General features: G+C 37.2%; 2 protein-coding genes across 5 annotated transcripts in view; both read right to left on the bottom strand.

Moving 5' to 3' along the window:
* Window positions 1-166: 166 nt before the first annotated feature.
* On the bottom strand, window positions 167-11,687 carry MCMDC2 (minichromosome maintenance domain containing 2). The gene is made up of 14 exons (XM_080380397.1): window positions 9,642-11,687; window positions 9,418-9,548; window positions 9,263-9,322; window positions 8,739-8,934; window positions 7,636-7,758; window positions 7,372-7,479; window positions 6,005-6,133; window positions 5,246-5,477; window positions 3,379-3,584; window positions 2,892-3,058; window positions 2,325-2,501; window positions 1,650-1,792; window positions 989-1,098; window positions 167-498 (listed from the first exon to the last, which is right to left on the bottom strand). The coding sequence occupies exons 1-14, from the start codon at window positions 9,739-9,741 to the stop codon at window positions 332-334; spliced, it is 2,049 nt and encodes a 682-aa protein (XP_080236523.1). The 5' UTR covers window positions 9,742-11,687; the 3' UTR covers window positions 167-331.
* A 143-nt stretch (window positions 11,688-11,830) lies between these two features.
* LOC308060988 (serine/threonine-protein kinase Sgk3) overlaps window positions 11,831-17,794 on the bottom strand; it is a 61,433-nt gene continuing 55,469 nt past the window's right edge. For all 4 annotated transcript variants that reach the window (XM_080380387.1, XM_080380389.1, XM_080380386.1 and 1 more), the window contains exons 14-17: window positions 16,449-16,544; window positions 15,444-15,599; window positions 14,250-14,339; window positions 11,831-13,222 (exon numbers count right to left, since the gene is read on the bottom strand). In XM_080380387.1, the coding sequence (XP_080236513.1) occupies window positions 13,052-13,222; window positions 14,250-14,339; window positions 15,444-15,599; window positions 16,449-16,544 (513 nt within the window). In that variant the 3' untranslated portion in view covers window positions 11,831-13,051. The remainder of the gene's footprint in view (window positions 13,223-14,249; window positions 14,340-15,443; window positions 15,600-16,448; window positions 16,545-17,794) is intronic.

A 17,794-nucleotide genomic window follows, 5' to 3' on the forward strand; every position in this document is an offset into this window, starting at 1 on the left:
GTTTGTTAGGTGTAGTCTTATTAAAAACCGTGCTTTACTCTTCACTTAACTGCATGAAGAGTGGTAGCCAGGAAGGGAAGTTCAGGTTGAGGCTTTATTCTGAAGCCAGGGCCTCCCAGAATGAAGACACCACTCCTGCTTTCAAACAACACTGTCACAAAATGTGTAATTAAATCTTGTCAGCTGTGCTTTATTCTTTAGCAAAATAGCAACTTTTAGCAACTTCTTTAGCAACTGTCTTAAAAATATCCAACTAATAAAGCTTCTGAGATTTTTGTAAGTGCAGTCTCTCAAAAAGCTGGTTTCAAGCTTTACTTACAGAGTGGAGTTTTCACTCTTCCTTAGTGTTAATGTGAATTCCTGGGCCATATGTACCAATAAAATTCAGCAGTTCATGGTGACACTGCATGAGGTAACTATCTCTCTGTTGCAGGGAGTTTTCATCACTGAGGTCAAATGGAAATACAGGATTTGGTGGTACACAGAATGCGGACTTGCCTAAGCAAAGAAGAAACGAAGACTTAGACTAAAAGACTTTACTTTTGCCAGGACTTTGAAGGGGGAGAAAAAAGCTGACAGATTACTTAAAAATGGGTAACATTCTTGTCCCACTGCCAAATTTGTGTGTGAACAAGTGTAACTATGATGTTAGATAACAACAAAAAAAAAGCCAGTTCTTGTCTTTTGTTTCCCCAGGGAGGGGAACTGTTTAGTTTAACCTGGACCATTGTTAGAGAAGCAATGTCTCAAATAAGCCAGCATAAACGAAGGAGGTTTGTTGCTGGCCTGTGGCCTAATTACACACCGCACTGAGAGACTCTGGGAAAGTCAACTGAAAGAGTTTTCTGATACCAGTCTTCAACAGTGGAAATTCTGGACTTTGATTTGAAAGGAACTATTATCACAATCAATTGGTATAAAGTGTTTTCAAATTGACAAAATGTGAAAACTATGTACCCAATACTAAAGACTGAGTTGCATTATTTACCATGTTTTAAAGTAAGAGATGATTCAAGTAACAAGATGGCAATCAGTGCATCTTCTTCTAGTACCTTCTTCCTTAAACTTAGTTTAGTATGAGCCTTAGACAGTGAAATCCTAAGAGATTAATACAAACATGTCAAAAATAAAGAATGCGGTATGTAAAGCCCTGTTTCAAGCACTTCCGTAAATAGAAAAGTTAACACTGGAGTGTTGGGGTTTTTTTTATTCTGCCATACTTAGCTGTGCAAACTTCACACAAATACTGTGCAGTTATACTTGTCACTGACAAAGTACATAGTAATATGCATGAGACTTGTGCTATGAAAGCAGTGGAACTTGGCATAATATCTCTTTGATATTATATATTTTTTTTAAAATTTTTTTTTTTGCTTGCATAATATGAAGTGTGATAACTTAAATCCCATTTTTGTTTTTCTAGATAGAGTTAATAGTGATAATTGTTTCTTCAATCACTTTTTTGCCTGGCAAAGTTCTTTTAAGGTTTTTTTCCCCCAACATCAATATATAAAATAAATGGTAAATAAGATTCTTTACACTTAACTTTCAAGAGTCTTGTCTAGATTTTCATTTAACAAGCTCTGTAGCAGGTTAGCACAATTTCTATTTGGAACATAGATGTGTTTACTGTGTAAAGTAGGACATACAGAATTTTTAGTGCAGATGCTGATAATGTTGATCCATGACTAGAATCTCTTCTCACTCTGCGACTTGCAAGATAGTAGCCCTGAATAAGGTTTTCTGCGCCTGAACTCAGTTCAACAGGAAGATTCTTAGCAAACAAAATAAACTAGAAAGAGGGTATACATTTTAAGTATTTAATTGGGAAATAAAAGAAATTGTATTTTTCATACCTTTTAATATGCCAGTGGAATAGTAATATAATTTGGACAGTATATTCTATCAATAGTTTTTATAAAAACAGCTGTCACCATTCAGCTATGTGTAAGGATAGATCTCAGATACTAAATAGAATAACCTGCTAATTATACTTAGAGATATTGACAGTTTATTTAGAATGGAATATTAACTTTTACTACTGATTGTAAACTTGGAGATCTGTTCTCACATAAATGTTAATCTGGTATGATTTTCAGAAACAAGATAAAACTGAATTTATTATGTTGGCCCTTTCAAAGAACTGAAGCTAATTTTACAATCCTGTTAGTGCTAGTGGGAATATGGTGGGGGAAAGGTAGAAAGTGAGTATTAACAGGTTTTAAAATAAGCAAACAGAATGTGAAGAGAACCTTCTGATTCCAGAAACAATATGATATTCCCAAGTATAATGCATTTCTAAATTACTGGATAATATTGATTACCTCCTCATAATCCTGCATTCTGAACTGCTGTGAGACTTTGTACAGCATGGCTTCAGGATTAATGGCTTTTTTCAAGATGTGATGTACAAGAGGAGAAGACAGTTGACACGAAGGAAACTCATTATATATCAAAAGCCCAAAAACATCTAAAAGGTTAGATGGAATCAAACTTGTATCCTAAAGAAGAGACCCAAAAAAAGAAAATAACTTTATTTTGGTTACTATTTTCCTACTTTTGACTTGTAGGAACATTGGGGTTTTTTTCAATCTGACATGCTCAATATCCATAAATACTAATCCTGCAAGATTATCTAATTAATTACCTGTAATATACGCAGTAAATTTTTGTTTATATAGTAGTTGTCAAAAGCTATTCTGAATAAAACAATACCTACTTTTGGGAAAGCTAGCTCATTTTAGAAGATACTTGATTTAAAGTCACTTAAATTGTGATGTTTTGGGAAGTACTAAAATTTGACTGGTTTCATTATTTTGTAAGTTGAAATAACCATGAACACAGATGATTGATACAGCACAGTTACTGCCATAACAAGGCATGTGCTTTACCATCTGTCCAATTAAGAAGTTATTCCTTTGTATATGTTTCTTGGAGGCAGAATCCACATCTACGAAAGACCAAAAATTGGTCTGAACTGAAATAGTAACTTGATGGTCAGCCTCTTCTCCGTACTTCTTCCCAGGAATGAACACCGTTGTTGTTCTGCTCTCTATCACTAGGAAAGACAAAATATGGCCGTTAGTTACATAATTGATCTAGTTTAACTATAAATTCTAGTCACACGCACACTACTGAAACCAGTCACGATTATGTGTTTCACTGAATTGTCATGATCAATGGATCTCTGTAGCCTGTGTAGCAAATTAAGTTTATAGGACCTTGGCTTTTTGTCCCTTGTTTCTTACACAGACTCACTAAAAACAGTTTCTAGATTTTTGCAGCATTTGAGGGCCATGAGCTGGGGAAGAAACCTAGCCATAAATTTGCATGTTTGTTTTGTTCTGTCCCCTCATTTGTTAGTTGGTACGAGATTACCTGACTGTAGAAGTTCAAGTTTATCCTTTTTATATGAAGATAAGTCTCCTATGTAACAGATACCACCCTGAGCCAGCACAGCGCTGCAAGCTTGAATAGTAGCACTTCCAGATCCGTGTTTATCTTTGGACACTGAAGGAAAAATTTCACTAGAAGGTGGGTGTCGTATGCCACGAGGCAGAAGACATACGCTGTAATTCAGAAGCCTAGAAGATTAAATAATTCTGTCAGTACTTTATAATAGTATTTATATATAGTTAAGACTTAGAAACGACAACAAAAAACCTTAACATAAAAACAGTGTCAAAACTACCTGTTTAGAGTAACTGAATACAAAGGTAGAAGCCCAAGCCTTCAACAGCTGCCAACAGGACTATTTGTCGTGGATTTAACAAAGCAAATAATGGTTTGCAATAGAAGTAATTCCTAGGAAGTCAAAGAAGTCCCATAATTTAACCCCATATTGTTAACTCCTCTTCCTATTCTAGAGAAATTTTCCCAGTGATTTAAAAGGGTAGAGGATGAGTAATCCTGGCCATCTGGGAAGAAAGGAAAGGCTGGGAACTTGCAAGCTCTGCTTGCCTGGGTTACACTGCCCCCCCTGCCAATTCTTTTTGAGAAAGCAGGTATAGGATTTCTCATCCCCTGCACTATGTACCTTGGCACAAAGAGGTTGCAAATTGTCTGGTGCCACACTCAAAGGCAACTAATGAATTTAAGATGTCAGAGAACAATTTATCTTACTATTAATACTTGGGATAAAATTATTAATTAAAATTAGTAAGCATTAGTAAATAGGCTATCATACCAACAGAAATATGATGTAGGAAATGCCTACTTTAAAAAGCTACTGACAATTAAATACTATGTATATATGCAAGATAGTACAAATGACAGTACTGACCAAGATTTACAGTGTGCAACTGTTTCAATATTTTGACATTTTGATTCTTAGAACAATCTGTGCTCCTATGATTTCTCTTTTGGAATCTTACTCTTAACTTGGGGGAAAAAAATCCTGAAGCCCACATTTTTTTCAAATTTGAACTAATTTCTACTGCTAAATTTGAAATAGTTAAAATACTTTTTTCCACAACAAAAAATATTAATTTGTTGAAGAACTCTCAGATGCAAATGGAATTCATGCCGTTTTCGAAGATGTTTTTCAAAATGAAGCCCAGTTTTGAGTTGGGGAAGGAGAAAGAAATTTTGTTTAAATTAATGTAAATTTAAAGCTGGGCATATAATACTTCTCTGCAGTGTATGTGAAATTATGTTAACACTTTATAGTTGTATAAAGGGGTAAATACATAAATACAGAAAAAACATTTTGTTAAAGGCAACAACAGCTGGATTTATGACCCATGAGTAAAGATGTATGAGACTTTTGACACCTTATCACTATAGTGTTTATGAAAAAAAGTGATAAACCTGTAAATATCTATATACACACTGCTTATTAACTGAAAATGCTGCCAGCTGGGAAGTGGTGATGAAAAGGCTTAAAGTGACACAGGATTTGAAAAGTAGAGCCCTTTGCTCTTACCATTGCCAGCTTCTGGGACAGTCTTTAGCTTTGATTTTCGAAGAATGTCTTGTTTGAGCTCTGCTAAGCAGTGCTACTGTTAAAATCTCACTGATATTATGAGAGTGTTAAGGGGTTTTATTATTAGTGAAGTTCTGATCTAGATTTGAAATAAATAAAAATGTCCCAGGGATAAAAATTGGGTATTTTTACAAAGTTGGAGCCTTGTATATCCTTTTAAAATGCAGTCTCTAGCTTTTCATGTAAGACCGATCTGATTATCTTTAAAAGTACTCACATTTTTAATTCTAAATGTACATGAAAAGGAAGGAATTTCTTTACCTATCAATTACTAGCATATCACTTGTCATGATCAACAGATCCAGATAATCCGCATTTTCTTTTTCACACGTCTGTACTAGACTCAGCAATATTGCGAGTTTAAGAGTATTGTAAGTGCCTGGTGGAACAACTTCAGAAGCAAAGATATTGGCAAGGATGGCAGTAAACCTCCAGCATGAACCTGAAGTCAGTGAGAGCAGATGCTTAAAATTGTCACTGACAAAAGAAGGACCTAGTGAAAAGAAAGTACAGGTTAACAAACACTTATTAATAGGAGACATGCAGATATTCTAGAACAAACCACCATTCTAGTCTTGATACAAAATTTACAAAGAACAAATGTTTATGTATTAAGCGCCAATTCAGAATGTAAACATCTGACACTTAGTTTTACTACTGAAAAGGTAGCAGACAGGATCTGCTAAAACTGATGGGAGTACGAAGGAGTAACAAACTGAAATACCAGGTTCATTTAAGGTGTGATTTCAAAGTACCTTGAAGTACCAACGGATAGAAGAAGTTGGAAAGAGAAGTTGAAGAACTGCAGCAAATAATTATGTCGTTTCCCAATGCATGGAAAGCAGGCAAAAGACAACATTTTCCAATTACAGTAAGCATACATTTCAGACTGTAAAAGGAAAGTCCCAGAGTGGTTTCATAATCTGGACTTCCTAGGTAACTGAAAACTACAAATTCTCTGGATTTTGTTCCAGAAGATTTTCCAACTTTTTTGGTCAAATTTTACTAGAACTTTCTTACCAATTGGCTTACAGAGCTGTACACTATTGACTTCTATACATGCTGTAGCTTGTAAGCCATTTTGTACACAAGCTGGAATTCCTATAATCTTGTAGTGGTTTCCTATTTTCATTTTATTGGCCAGTTCATCTAGAAATTGGGAAGGAAAAAAAAAGGGTGTGGGTGGACAACACTTGCAGATGTGTTAGGGCATAAAAAGTTTTAGAGACATGGTCAGAAAACTTTCTCACATTCTGAATGGTTCAATTTTATGATTTAAATGCAGAAAACAACAACTGGATGCCAGGCTCACATAATGGACTAGACTAAAATGAAGCATACAATTTAATTATTTAGTGCAACAGATAAGGAAGGCATACTGGGTGAGGAAAAGTAAATTCTTGATAAAGAAAATGGATAATGCATTTAGTTCTGTGTTGAAAAGAAAATGGACAGTTGTTTGCAGGTATGCATTCCTACTCTGAAACTTTTGGTGACAACATAACTGATGGTTACTGTCCTGTAAAGTGTCAGAGAAAAGAACAATAAAAAGGAGATCCAAATTAAACAGAGTTTTAAAAGACACACAAATAGCTTTGGGAACCTCTGTATTTCTGTGCATCTTTAAAAAAAATCTCACATTTATGTTTTGGAAATGTGAGTTAGGTCCAACCAAACATGAATGTCAGCTGTGAGACCCTGTCTAACCTCATTGATCACTGAAGCCAGTCAAAATTTAACGCAAGCATATCTCACAGCATCTCACCATAGACTGTGTTTTATAATTTTATTATTTTATAATATTATTAATTTTTTTCTATTTAGTTTTCCAGAAATGAACCATATAATTCCATAGACTTTTGGAATGGCAGCGTTTGGTTTTTTTAAAAAACCAGAATTAATAAAAGCATTTTGGTGAGTTGTGATTTTAGTTGGATATTCACATTAGAAATTATTTGATGTCTGCAGTGCAAGTAGTAGTAGCAGAAGCCAAAAAACCTGATAAAACGTGGAAAACAGCTAGACCGAGGAAGGATGTGAAAAATGCATTAAGTTAGTACAAAACAGTATGACCAAAGGAAGTAGAAAGGAGAAAAATAAGCTAAGGTCAGAATGCAATACTACAGAGCTGGCCAGGGGATTTTACTTAAATGAAGGTATAAAAGTAAACACAACAGTTTTGCCATGTGCACTTTTCAGTCACCTGTGTACACTGTTTAGTTACTTAGCTAATTTGATGTACTTCCCCCCCAACCCCCCAATTCTATTGAAGAACTGCAATAAAAATTATGACTTTCACAATTTTATCCAGAGAAATGAACCTATAAGGAAAATGCAAGGGATTATTATTCTAAAACATCTTGACAAAACTCCAAAATGCAGCTTACCTCTCAAGAAAACTGTAAATGTCTGAATCCTAAAATGTGATTTACCATTGGAATATCCTTTCAAAGCATTAAGAACTTTTGTATCAATCATTTCAACTATTTGTTTATCTTTCAAAATAAAGGCAAAGAAAAGGTTAGTTATCTTGAAAACAGTACAGCTGGGGGTGGGGGTGGGGCTTGTTCCACTTAACTGTTTTGTTTACTTATTGTGTAAGAGAAGTAGGAAAGTAACAGATAAAAAAAATAAAACTATATTGATCCTACCACCAAGTACTCTAAATTTCACGTCTTCCTGCAGTGCTGAAGAACACATACTACACACAAAATCATTCCTCACTGTGGCAGATTCTGTAGCTCCAGGCAGATGCACTCTTATGTACCTAAACCCTTTAAAAAATAAAACCAATTACGAAACATTTAAAATGAGGACGTGGTTTTCATTTTAAATTTCCCATTAAGAACAGAAGTGATTAAACTACCGACAATGAAATTCCACATTTAGTATGTGTTTCTTCGGATGAGCATACTTTTGACCACCAGGCTGTCACTAAAATGATCTGTATCGTTAATGATAAGCAGCCCACAAGATGGCAGAATTTCCGGCTGCAAAGCATTCCCAGGCAGAACAGCTTGGCCTGGCCTTTTGAGCAGCAGGGAGCAAGCCGGTGCCACTTCTGCCTGCCATGGGATACAGATAGTCGTTATCAAATACCTGCCCTCCTAACGACATCATTATGATTTATTCTGCAGTCTCCTAACTTTGGGATCTAGCATCTCATGTATAATTTTATGGTCTCTGTTACAGGAAGAAGCAAAAAAACAGCCTTTGAAATACTTAAGGCCTAATCCTGCAATAATACAAGCAGTTCAGTAATACTACTCAAAGTAGTTCCATAGAAGTCAGCTACTCTTTAAAGCAAACTCGTTCTATGCTAGGAGCTTTTGCCAGTTAATTAAGCATACAGTTTTGTGGTATTTTTATATAAACAGAACCACAGTTTCCAATAAACAAAGTATTCTACTACTTTAGCATTTTTTCTTGCAGATAATTATTAAATTATATTGGCAACATATCTTTTCTCATATAAACCATCTTCAGCATTACGAAAATGAATTGCTGGCATAGCTATGCTCCCAAAACATTTAATAATGCTGAACAACCGCTGGCAAGGTCCCCGGCTTTCAATTGATAAAATCATGCTGTGCTCATTACAAAAATGTATGCATAATAAGACCGCATAGGAAAACGCTGTTTCATGCTAGGTTTTTAATCTGTTATCAAAATTATTTAAAAGCTTTTGAAATGTTATCAAAATTATTTAAAAGCTTTTGAAATAGTACTGATGTCTTTTTTCCTTTTTTACTACCTTCAGAAAATGGACAGGTTTCCTCAGTACAAAGAAATCTTGCTCCTTGTGTATATTTTGTTACAGTTCCCATTGCAATTGCTATTCCTTCAGACATATAAAATCTTTGAGATGTGTAATCAAAAGGAAACGCAGAAAAACTCATAACATAACTTGGTAAAGATGGCAAATGTGTTGGCTTCAGCAGTATGCTAATCTAACAAGAGACACAATTACATTAATACTGTAATTATTTTTTTTTTATTTAAAACTGCTTTACTTACATGGACAAACACACAGTGTGATATATAGCTATTAGAAAAAAAATACTGAAATGCCTGAAGTGTAAAAGAAATTAGGTTTCCTACTAATTATCTCAAAATTCTTGCAATATGGTTGGGTGAGACTTCCAGCTATTAATCATTACAAATAATAGTACAACCAAAAGGAAAACGAAAACTGAAAAGTTAATACAAAAATAATATATTAATACTTCATGCTTATAAGATTTAAGATCTAAATGGAGGAAAATGATGCAGACTCACCTGAGCCTCCGTCTGCAGTTGTTCAATTAATGATAATGTCTTAATAGCTATGAAGCATACCTGTGATTAAAAAAAAACCCCTTCATTTTAGAAAAGAAAATCTAGTTAAAATATAATGTATTTTTGTCTACTCTTGTTTATAAATATGTACTTACTGACTGAAATATCTGTGCAGCTTGTATGGGATTATGAAGAATGTAATTTCCAAGAGTTGCATCTAATTCAGCAATATCAGAAGGATTTATTGAAATAATGAAACGATAAACAGCATAACTTTGTTTTGAGTCTGTAGGAGCAAAAAGGATCTTAAATAAAAACAACAGAGATTTGTGTAACATTATGTATCAATTTAACAGACTATCTATTGAGTGAATAATACCATTGTATTTTCTGCAGTCGTGCACAAATTTCTGAAGGCCACCACTTCTGTCAAGGTAAACAAGGGCAACTTCCCTCATTTTCTGTATTTCATGATGCATCTTCCAAGAGAAGATCTTTGCATTCTCTATCAAAACACTGAAATAAACTGAGAAGAAATTATATTAGAACTGGCCATGCCACAGTAATAATAAAGGTATATATTAACAAAGCCATACAAAATTAAGAGCATCTCTTTTTCAAACTATGCAATTCTTTAAGGATATTTAATATTCAGTGGAAAATTCTTTCCAACAGCTGAAGCATACTACATTCCTGAAGTAATTCCTGAAGAATGTTCTAGTGTTACCTTTTTCTCAGTGAATTATTCCACTGCCCAATTCCCTAACCCATGAAATTAAAGCTTGCATTTAACCTCCCCTATATATTTTACAGCTATAATCAGCTTATAAAAAGTAAAACTTAAGCATCTCTCTTATCTGATATTAAAAAGTGTGAAACTTGGCAACACCTTTTCCCTTTTCAAAATCTGGCTTTCCTACGCTGATGTTACCTCCTTTAGCACTCACTTAAGGTGTTGATCTTGCAAACACTTATTTCCAGTCATGTACATCTCTGTACACAAAAGATCAGTGCTGATTCCCGAAGACAAAACTTTCACAACTACAATTTTAGTTTACAATCTGGGTTTGGAGGCTGACCATGCTCTTCTGTGCTGTTCTATTTGTGTATTATCCACGTCTGCATTTTTTTAGAACGTAGAATCTCACACATGAAGCACTACTTTGCTGAATTTAGAGTGAGAATTACTAAGGCCAAAATACTGTCTTACAGATTCTGTTCTATGAAGTGTCCTTTGTCCTCGCTGTAGATGACCAATACGAAACGCCACTTAAATCTTTAAAAACAGATTCAGCCACCTAGTAATACACAAGACACAGAATCATTGGGCTGATGAGGAAGATCTCCTGTAGGAGCTCACACAACTGGCTTCAGGAGAACAAATGGATCAACATCCTAGAGAGAGGAATCTGGGTAACAGTGCAACGCCAGCGTGGCAGCAGTGTACACTCTGTCCCCCGAGGACTGTATGCTGTGGGCCGGCACATGTGGTTAGTGCCTCAAGCATGCAATTTTAAGCACAAGTTGAAAGAATTTCAAGTAGGGATTTTTTTCAGTTTCTTTAGGATTACTCCTACACAATTACTGCTCCATCCCTTGAAATCTTCAGCAAAAAAGAATTAACGAAAAACACACACATGCATGCAGATCCACCCGATCTCCCTGGACCGAGCATTCCCCAAGCTGGCAAGAAAAGGACACCAAACACGACCAGGCTATGGCCCAGGTCACTGTGTACTGACCACTGTCATCTCCTAAGCTTCAAGAAACAGCATGACCGGTTCCATTACCGGGGTGACCATGTCTCATCAGTGCCCCCACAGCCAACTAAGGCCACATTCCAGGGTGTGACAGCACACTGCCCAACACAGCCCTCCTGGCTTCAAGCTCCCGCTATCAGCACCCCTTCCTCACAATCCCACCGGCGCTCTCTCCAAAATACTCTCCAGCCTTCCTATACCCCCTGTTCAGCGCTGCTGCGTCGGCAGCAACGGGTACTGAGGGCGACCAAGGCTGCCCGCACGGCAGCCGGGAGAGGGACCACGCCGCCTTCTCCTTACGAGGGCGCTGGTATGCCCGCCGGAGAAGGGAACGGCACCGTTTACGAGGCGGCAGCCAGCGGCTCCACAGCCGCAGGACGGGGCCACCGGCACCGCTCCCTCTCTCCCTCAGCCGGCACCCGCCGCCAGGGCGGCCGCGGAACCGCGCGCGGCGCAGGCGGGAAAGCAGCTGCCAGCCGCCCCGCGCTCAGCCTCCGGGCCGCCGCTGCCGGGGGCCGCCGCTGCCGGGGGCCGCCGCTGCCGGGGGCCCTCACGGGCTGCCTCACCAAGCGCCCCGCTGCCCCGGGCAGGCAAACGCCACCCCCGCCCTGCGCACAGGCACCGCCGCCGGGGTCGTGGGCCCGCAGCGCGGCAGGTACTAAAGGACAGCCTATTTGTAAACACGGTGTCTCTCGTTAGTAAGTACTGCCTAGTGACCTGGTACCTACTCCTGAGTGCCTTGTCAGCCTTCTCTCGGGTCATTTAATTCAGTATCTTTATGAACAAAAACCACAGAGCATTTCTGAAGTAACAGACAAAAATAAGTTGTTATTTACAAGTTACATAATAAAACTACTACCGTGATAGGCCTTTATATACTAACTGCAGTCTTTTTTTGCATTGTTTAAAAATATTTCCTTAAACAGAAATTTTTCAGTTATCAGTTTGTCCATACACATGTATGTTTGAGAAATACAACAGCTTTTCACATTTTAAAAATTATCAGCGTAATTTATACTTCCCCCCGCCCCCCCCAATACCAAGTGAAGATTTAAAAATGGTGCAAACTGGAACACAAAGACAAGTAGCTATGAATGTTGACAAACTGTTGACAACCAGTCTGGAACATAACAGTGTTTCAAACTATAAATCCGTGAGGAGAACCTCTAGTATTTGGCATGATCCCCTCACCACCCACCCCAAAAGGTTAAAGTAACAGTGATTATTGCATATTATATCTTTGGAAAAGCAGAGTTTTAACCAAAAACATTTTTAATGCAGTTGAAATATAGATGTGTTTAGCTCAGGGAGGAAAGAAAAGCAGAACACATGATCAATAATGTTACCAAACTGATCCAGTTGATTTGTTCCATCCTTGCTTTGAGTAATCCCCCATACTGCACACAATACAGTTGAACAAACAGGTGCTGCAGCAAGTGCAAGAGCAACAATCCAGTTTCATATGACCAACTTGTCAGTCTGCAGAAGTCTTTTAAGAATCTTGGTCTTAATTTATATTAACCTCTCATTTAAGTGCTAACAGGTAAATTAATGTATATTTCAAACTGATATAACAGGGAAAACATTTACCTTTTTTAAACCAGGATATACAAAAGACAATTTGCATAGTTACAATTCAAGCACAAAGTCACTGTAAATAGTACAAAAGCATTTATAAATTTACTAAATTTGCTGCTGTTTGTGCCAGTTAAATCTTAGATAGGTATGAATGTAAACTTGAAGGGACTGAGGAGAACAGTCAGTGTTTTTGCTTAAAAATATGTAGAGAGCGCTTTTTAAAGATTTTAAAAAATATTTTCTGCAGCAGGAACAAACAGTTACATCCCAAAGAAAGCCATCCAAAATGCCCAAATTCCTCCTATACAGCAGAGACAGTTTGTTCATAGGTTTCAAACCTACATACAAAACTAGGCACTAGTTCTGGAATTACGCTGTTCTGGAATGTGTCCATAACCCTAAGACTTCAGTTCACTCCAAGACTTCCAACACACTGTTGGCTTCTAACTTCCTAGGAAAACATATCTTCAGAAGGTGGTGCGTAAGAAAATCCAACAAATGCATCATCCGCCTCTAGGACACTGGCATTAACAATGTTGTAATCTGAAGAAACACAAACTGAATATGGGACCATTTCTTCTGTGAACACTGCATCAAAATTCCCAATATCATCTGGTCCAACCTAGAAAACAGAAAGATCTATCAGTTGTATTAATACTGTGTTTTAAACTTGTGCTTGTCCTTTAGTTTTCAAATTTAACCCGAGCCTATTTATGTCATTCATTCTTATTTAAATACAGGAAATTTCAGGAAGCATCTCTGAAAACAGCTATTAAAGGCCTCCTTGTTTCTTTTAGGATGGAGTTACAAACCTTTATGATCTGATAAACCTTAGAAATATGAAGAAATATCTCTTTCTTAAATGACTGTTACAAAGATGCAGAAACTAATTCCCCCACTCCACCCCCAAACCCACAAAATCAAACAACCAAAAAAAACCCCAAACCAAAAAAACCCCACAGAAACCAAAACCCACCAACCTGCTTCCCCAACCCCAAACCACACCAAATTCTTTCTCCCTTTTCCATCAATAAAATTTTAAGCATTAAATTCTAGCAATGGTTCTGTTGTTATGAAAGATCAGCTTCCCAGTAACATGCCTAAAAAAATAAAGCATAGTAATATTTAGTCACAGAGAGAAGAGACAAGACAGCTAAGGCTTCTTCACCAAACAGAACGCAGACTCAACAAAAGGTGATCCTCGGATGTGACTTTAGGAAGGTCTTCCTCCCCACCACTCACCCCCACCCCAAGTTTTTGGACAAGCATTCACAGGCTGACAGAGTTTAAACTGATGGGAAGATCAAAATCTGCCACTAAAGCTTAATAACGACCAAAAAAAAAAAAAAGCAAGCAGTCTTTTGCAAAGTCTTCAAGTGAAGAGGCTATCTGTATTTTCTTCTTTGGTCTTCAGATCCCACAAAAACTGACAGTACTTTTGACAGAAATGAGCAGAAGAAAAGGTGATACATCAAACCAAGTTTTAAGTGAAAAAAAAGATAGTATCACTGCTGAAGAGCATGACTGCTCAAAAGGCCAGTCAGCACTGGGGGGGGTTCCCATTCCTCATTCTGAAACAAGCACTCTTTGCAAATAGATGAGCCCTCAAAGGCAGAAATTTGGCAGGTATGAACTCAAACAGCACCTACCACATTAGGATTAAATGGTGGTGGAATCTTCTTCTGAAGAAGATCAGTCCAGCTGAGAGATTCAAAGAACGGGTGCTTTTGAATTTCAAGCTGCAGCAAGGAATAAAGATTTTAGGTATTTGAGAAATTCACTGTGTGCCTCATTGTAAATACTACTTCAGACCGCATGCACATAAGGAAGTCCATCAGTTTATTCAGCTAACTTTGCAATAAAAGCTGTAGTTGTAAAAACAGCAATTAAAATTTGTTAGGCTGCCTCTACAAGATAGTTTCCTTTTAAGTTCACATTTTCTGCTTTTAAGCCTTAAAATCAATGACTTTGAAGTCTACCACAGAATAAAAACGCTTTGTTAGTATCTCTGCTCCTGCCTTAAAATTTTGTTAATTTTTGTAAAGCAGATAGTCTAAGAATTGTCTACTTCAACATCTCTGCAATATGCCTACTAGTTACAAAGCAGCAAACAGTTGTGCTAAATGCTACCATCCTTTCATCTTGCTCCCCACTGTGAGAAAGTTCAATGTCAAGAGCCTAAATGCTCTGTTACCAGATCAACAGACTACCTAACAGTAAGACTACAAACAGAATACTCTGAAGATCTCACAATTAATGGATGGAGAAGTCCTTCTAGATCATTCCTTATCATATCACACGGTTCCGAAGACATTTATACTTTCTCACATGACCTTGCAAACTGAGTTTTTGTTGTTACACTGGGAAAATATTTGCCATGATTTTAAGGCTAAAAAAAAAACCAAACCACAAAGAGCTGCTGTTTGCATGATACTAGGCTTCCTCTTTATCTGAAGGCTGGCTTTCATGTAGTTACTTAAACTGGCATTACCAGAAAATAGCGTTTCCTTTTGACTATTTCCCAGTTTCACTATGAACAGTGAAACCTGCCTTAGTACATCTTAGTGGCTACTACACCAGGAATTGTGCGTTTCCTTTGCTGGCAGGTACAGCAGCAACCAAGCTAAAAATATTAAATCCCACAACAATCATCTCTCTTCTATCCTCAACACCTTCCAGGGATTGACCAAACTGGCATCTTTAATGAAGAAATAAGGAGGAGAAACACAGACAGAGATAACAGAACAATCTCTACCTCCAACTATTAAACCTGTGCCATGCACATAAAGTTGGTCATGTCCCTTTAAATGAACCAGGGCTTGATAAATTAGGATGTTACATACAAAATCTTCCCTTGCTCCAAGTCTGCATTGCCGATCTTTCTCCAAAAGTTCTTCCAGAATAGACCAGGCTGTGAGACTAATTCCTGGGCGCAGTACTAGGGGTTTATGAAGAATATTCTCGTACATCTCAGCAACATCACGGCAGTAAAAAGGAGGCTAAAAAAAGAATGTTATACATTAATTTGAAGCCACATGCAATATTGTTTCATGTGTATGATCAGTAAATGATTCTATAAGAAGTGCAAACTGCTAGCAGTGAAGAAGGCTACCTCTTCTTACGCACTGCTAACTTCTAATTCAGTTATCACCATTGCCAGATCTTTACACTTGATAGCATCTCTACCCACCTCCTCGTCTCCTAACATGTTCTCACACTCCTAAGTAGTCATAGATGCCATCCAGCTTCAATGCTGCTATTGAACTTACTTTAAAAGAACATGAGTGGAAAAAAATACCTATCTTCCCATGTAAGGTCCTATGGGAGGAGATAAAACTCAAGAAAACCAACAGAACAGATTGTTACTGGAGTAACTACACATGACTAGAACAAGCATAGTAAGGTGGTTTTTTTTTTTTTTCCTAATGCTGCTTATCAAGAAATGGAAAAGCTAGGAGAAAACCTGGGAGACCTAAGCAGAAAAGTACTTTAATTTTATTTATTCCAGTATTTGGCAAAATTTTACTTATATGCTGGGGTTTTTTATTGGATATTATCGCTGTTGATTCATTTTACTCTCACATTCCCTCAAAGTGATGACTACTTGTCTTCATCACAGCAGATATCCAGCAGTTCACTGGAAAGTAAAATTTCAGACAGCAAGAGGCAATAAAATATCCAAAAGAGAAAAAACAGGTGCTACATTAAGACAAACTGTTAATCCATTTAAGTGAAGTATTTCAGTATTTTGCAAAAGTTAGCATCTTTAACAACACTCCAGGGTTACTTCACATAAAGGGGGAGAGAGGAGGGAAGCAACCCCTGCCCCCCACATGTTAAATACATACCAGCCCATAAAGCATTTCATAAAGAACTGCACCAAGGCACCACCAGTCTACTGTGTTGTCATAGGGCTGCTTTTTAATGACTTCTGGTGCAAGATACTAAAATAAAAAATAAACGAAAAAGTGTTTTAGAGCATTAGGCTAGCACGAATAAAACCTATGTTTTAGTCACATCACAGTAAACACTTTCAGAAAAAGCTGCTTCATAACAATTGTAAGACTGCTAAGTATTTATCTTGTCCTTCAACAAACCTGGCAAATACTTCATCACCATGTGGTCATTTTCCAAGTAGGACAGCTCTTTTCCCAACTGAAACAATACTTCCCACACACTACTGTTTTGCCAAACTACTTTGCCACCTGCTATTGTGAAACTTGCTTTATATTTCAGATAGGTTGCTGCACTGTTACAGTGGCAACATCTCTCAGTAAGCTGGCTACTAGCCCTGCCCATTCTGCCACCCTAAGCCTGCATGCTCCCCACGTAGTACATAAAAATGAAAGAAGATATTAATTCTGCCTCAAATCTACAATTAGTGACAACTTGTGTAACATAGGAAGTTTCACTGCAAATCCCAATGAGGGCATGAGTTGTGAGTTACTAAAGATTCTTGTCAAATAGGTATCACTTGACTGACTTATGATAAACAGCCAGTACCATCAAACATGGAATGACAGTGCTAACTGGTTTCCATCTGTCTTGCAAGAAATCTACTCAGCATGTCAGAGCTTATTAACCCTACAGCACTAGGACAGCTACTTCGTAACATGAGACTCTTCTTTGTGAATATGTAATATAAAGTTACTATGGCTGGATCATCATCATCTCGGTCCCCATCTGCAGCACACACAGTTTCTAGCCTCATAAAACAAGAGGATGCTCACTTTATCGTTCTTATCCAGATTCTGAAATTTAATTTACAAATAGATGATAGCATTGTCAGACAATGCAGACTGAAACTCAGTTTAACTAGATCAGTATTTCTCAAACTTTCTGTATGAGTGTCCTGTAACGCATTTGTCTATAGATAACCCTGCAAAAGCATGAAAAGAAGCTGAAGTATTTTGAACTCAACAACTTAAGCTTTTTCTAATCTTTCACAACCTCCTTTGAGCTTTTTAGATGTCACCCAAGTCATTCAACTCTGTGTTTAGAAACACTGAGAAGATCATTATACTTTTAGCAGGATTATGAAAGATTTTAATTAAATCTTGGATTAGAAAGACTAATACACAACTACCATGTTTAGTTCTGATATTTTTAAGAATGTGTACAAAGCAACAGCATTAGCGTTCTCTTACGTTGCAATTTATGCAAGTCCAAGGTAAGCATGAAGACTAAGCCTCTG

Source organism: Falco punctatus (genome assembly GCF_963210335.1).
Source record: "Falco punctatus genome assembly, chromosome: 3".
NCBI classification, from domain to species: Eukaryota; Metazoa; Chordata; class Aves; order Falconiformes; family Falconidae; genus Falco; species Falco punctatus.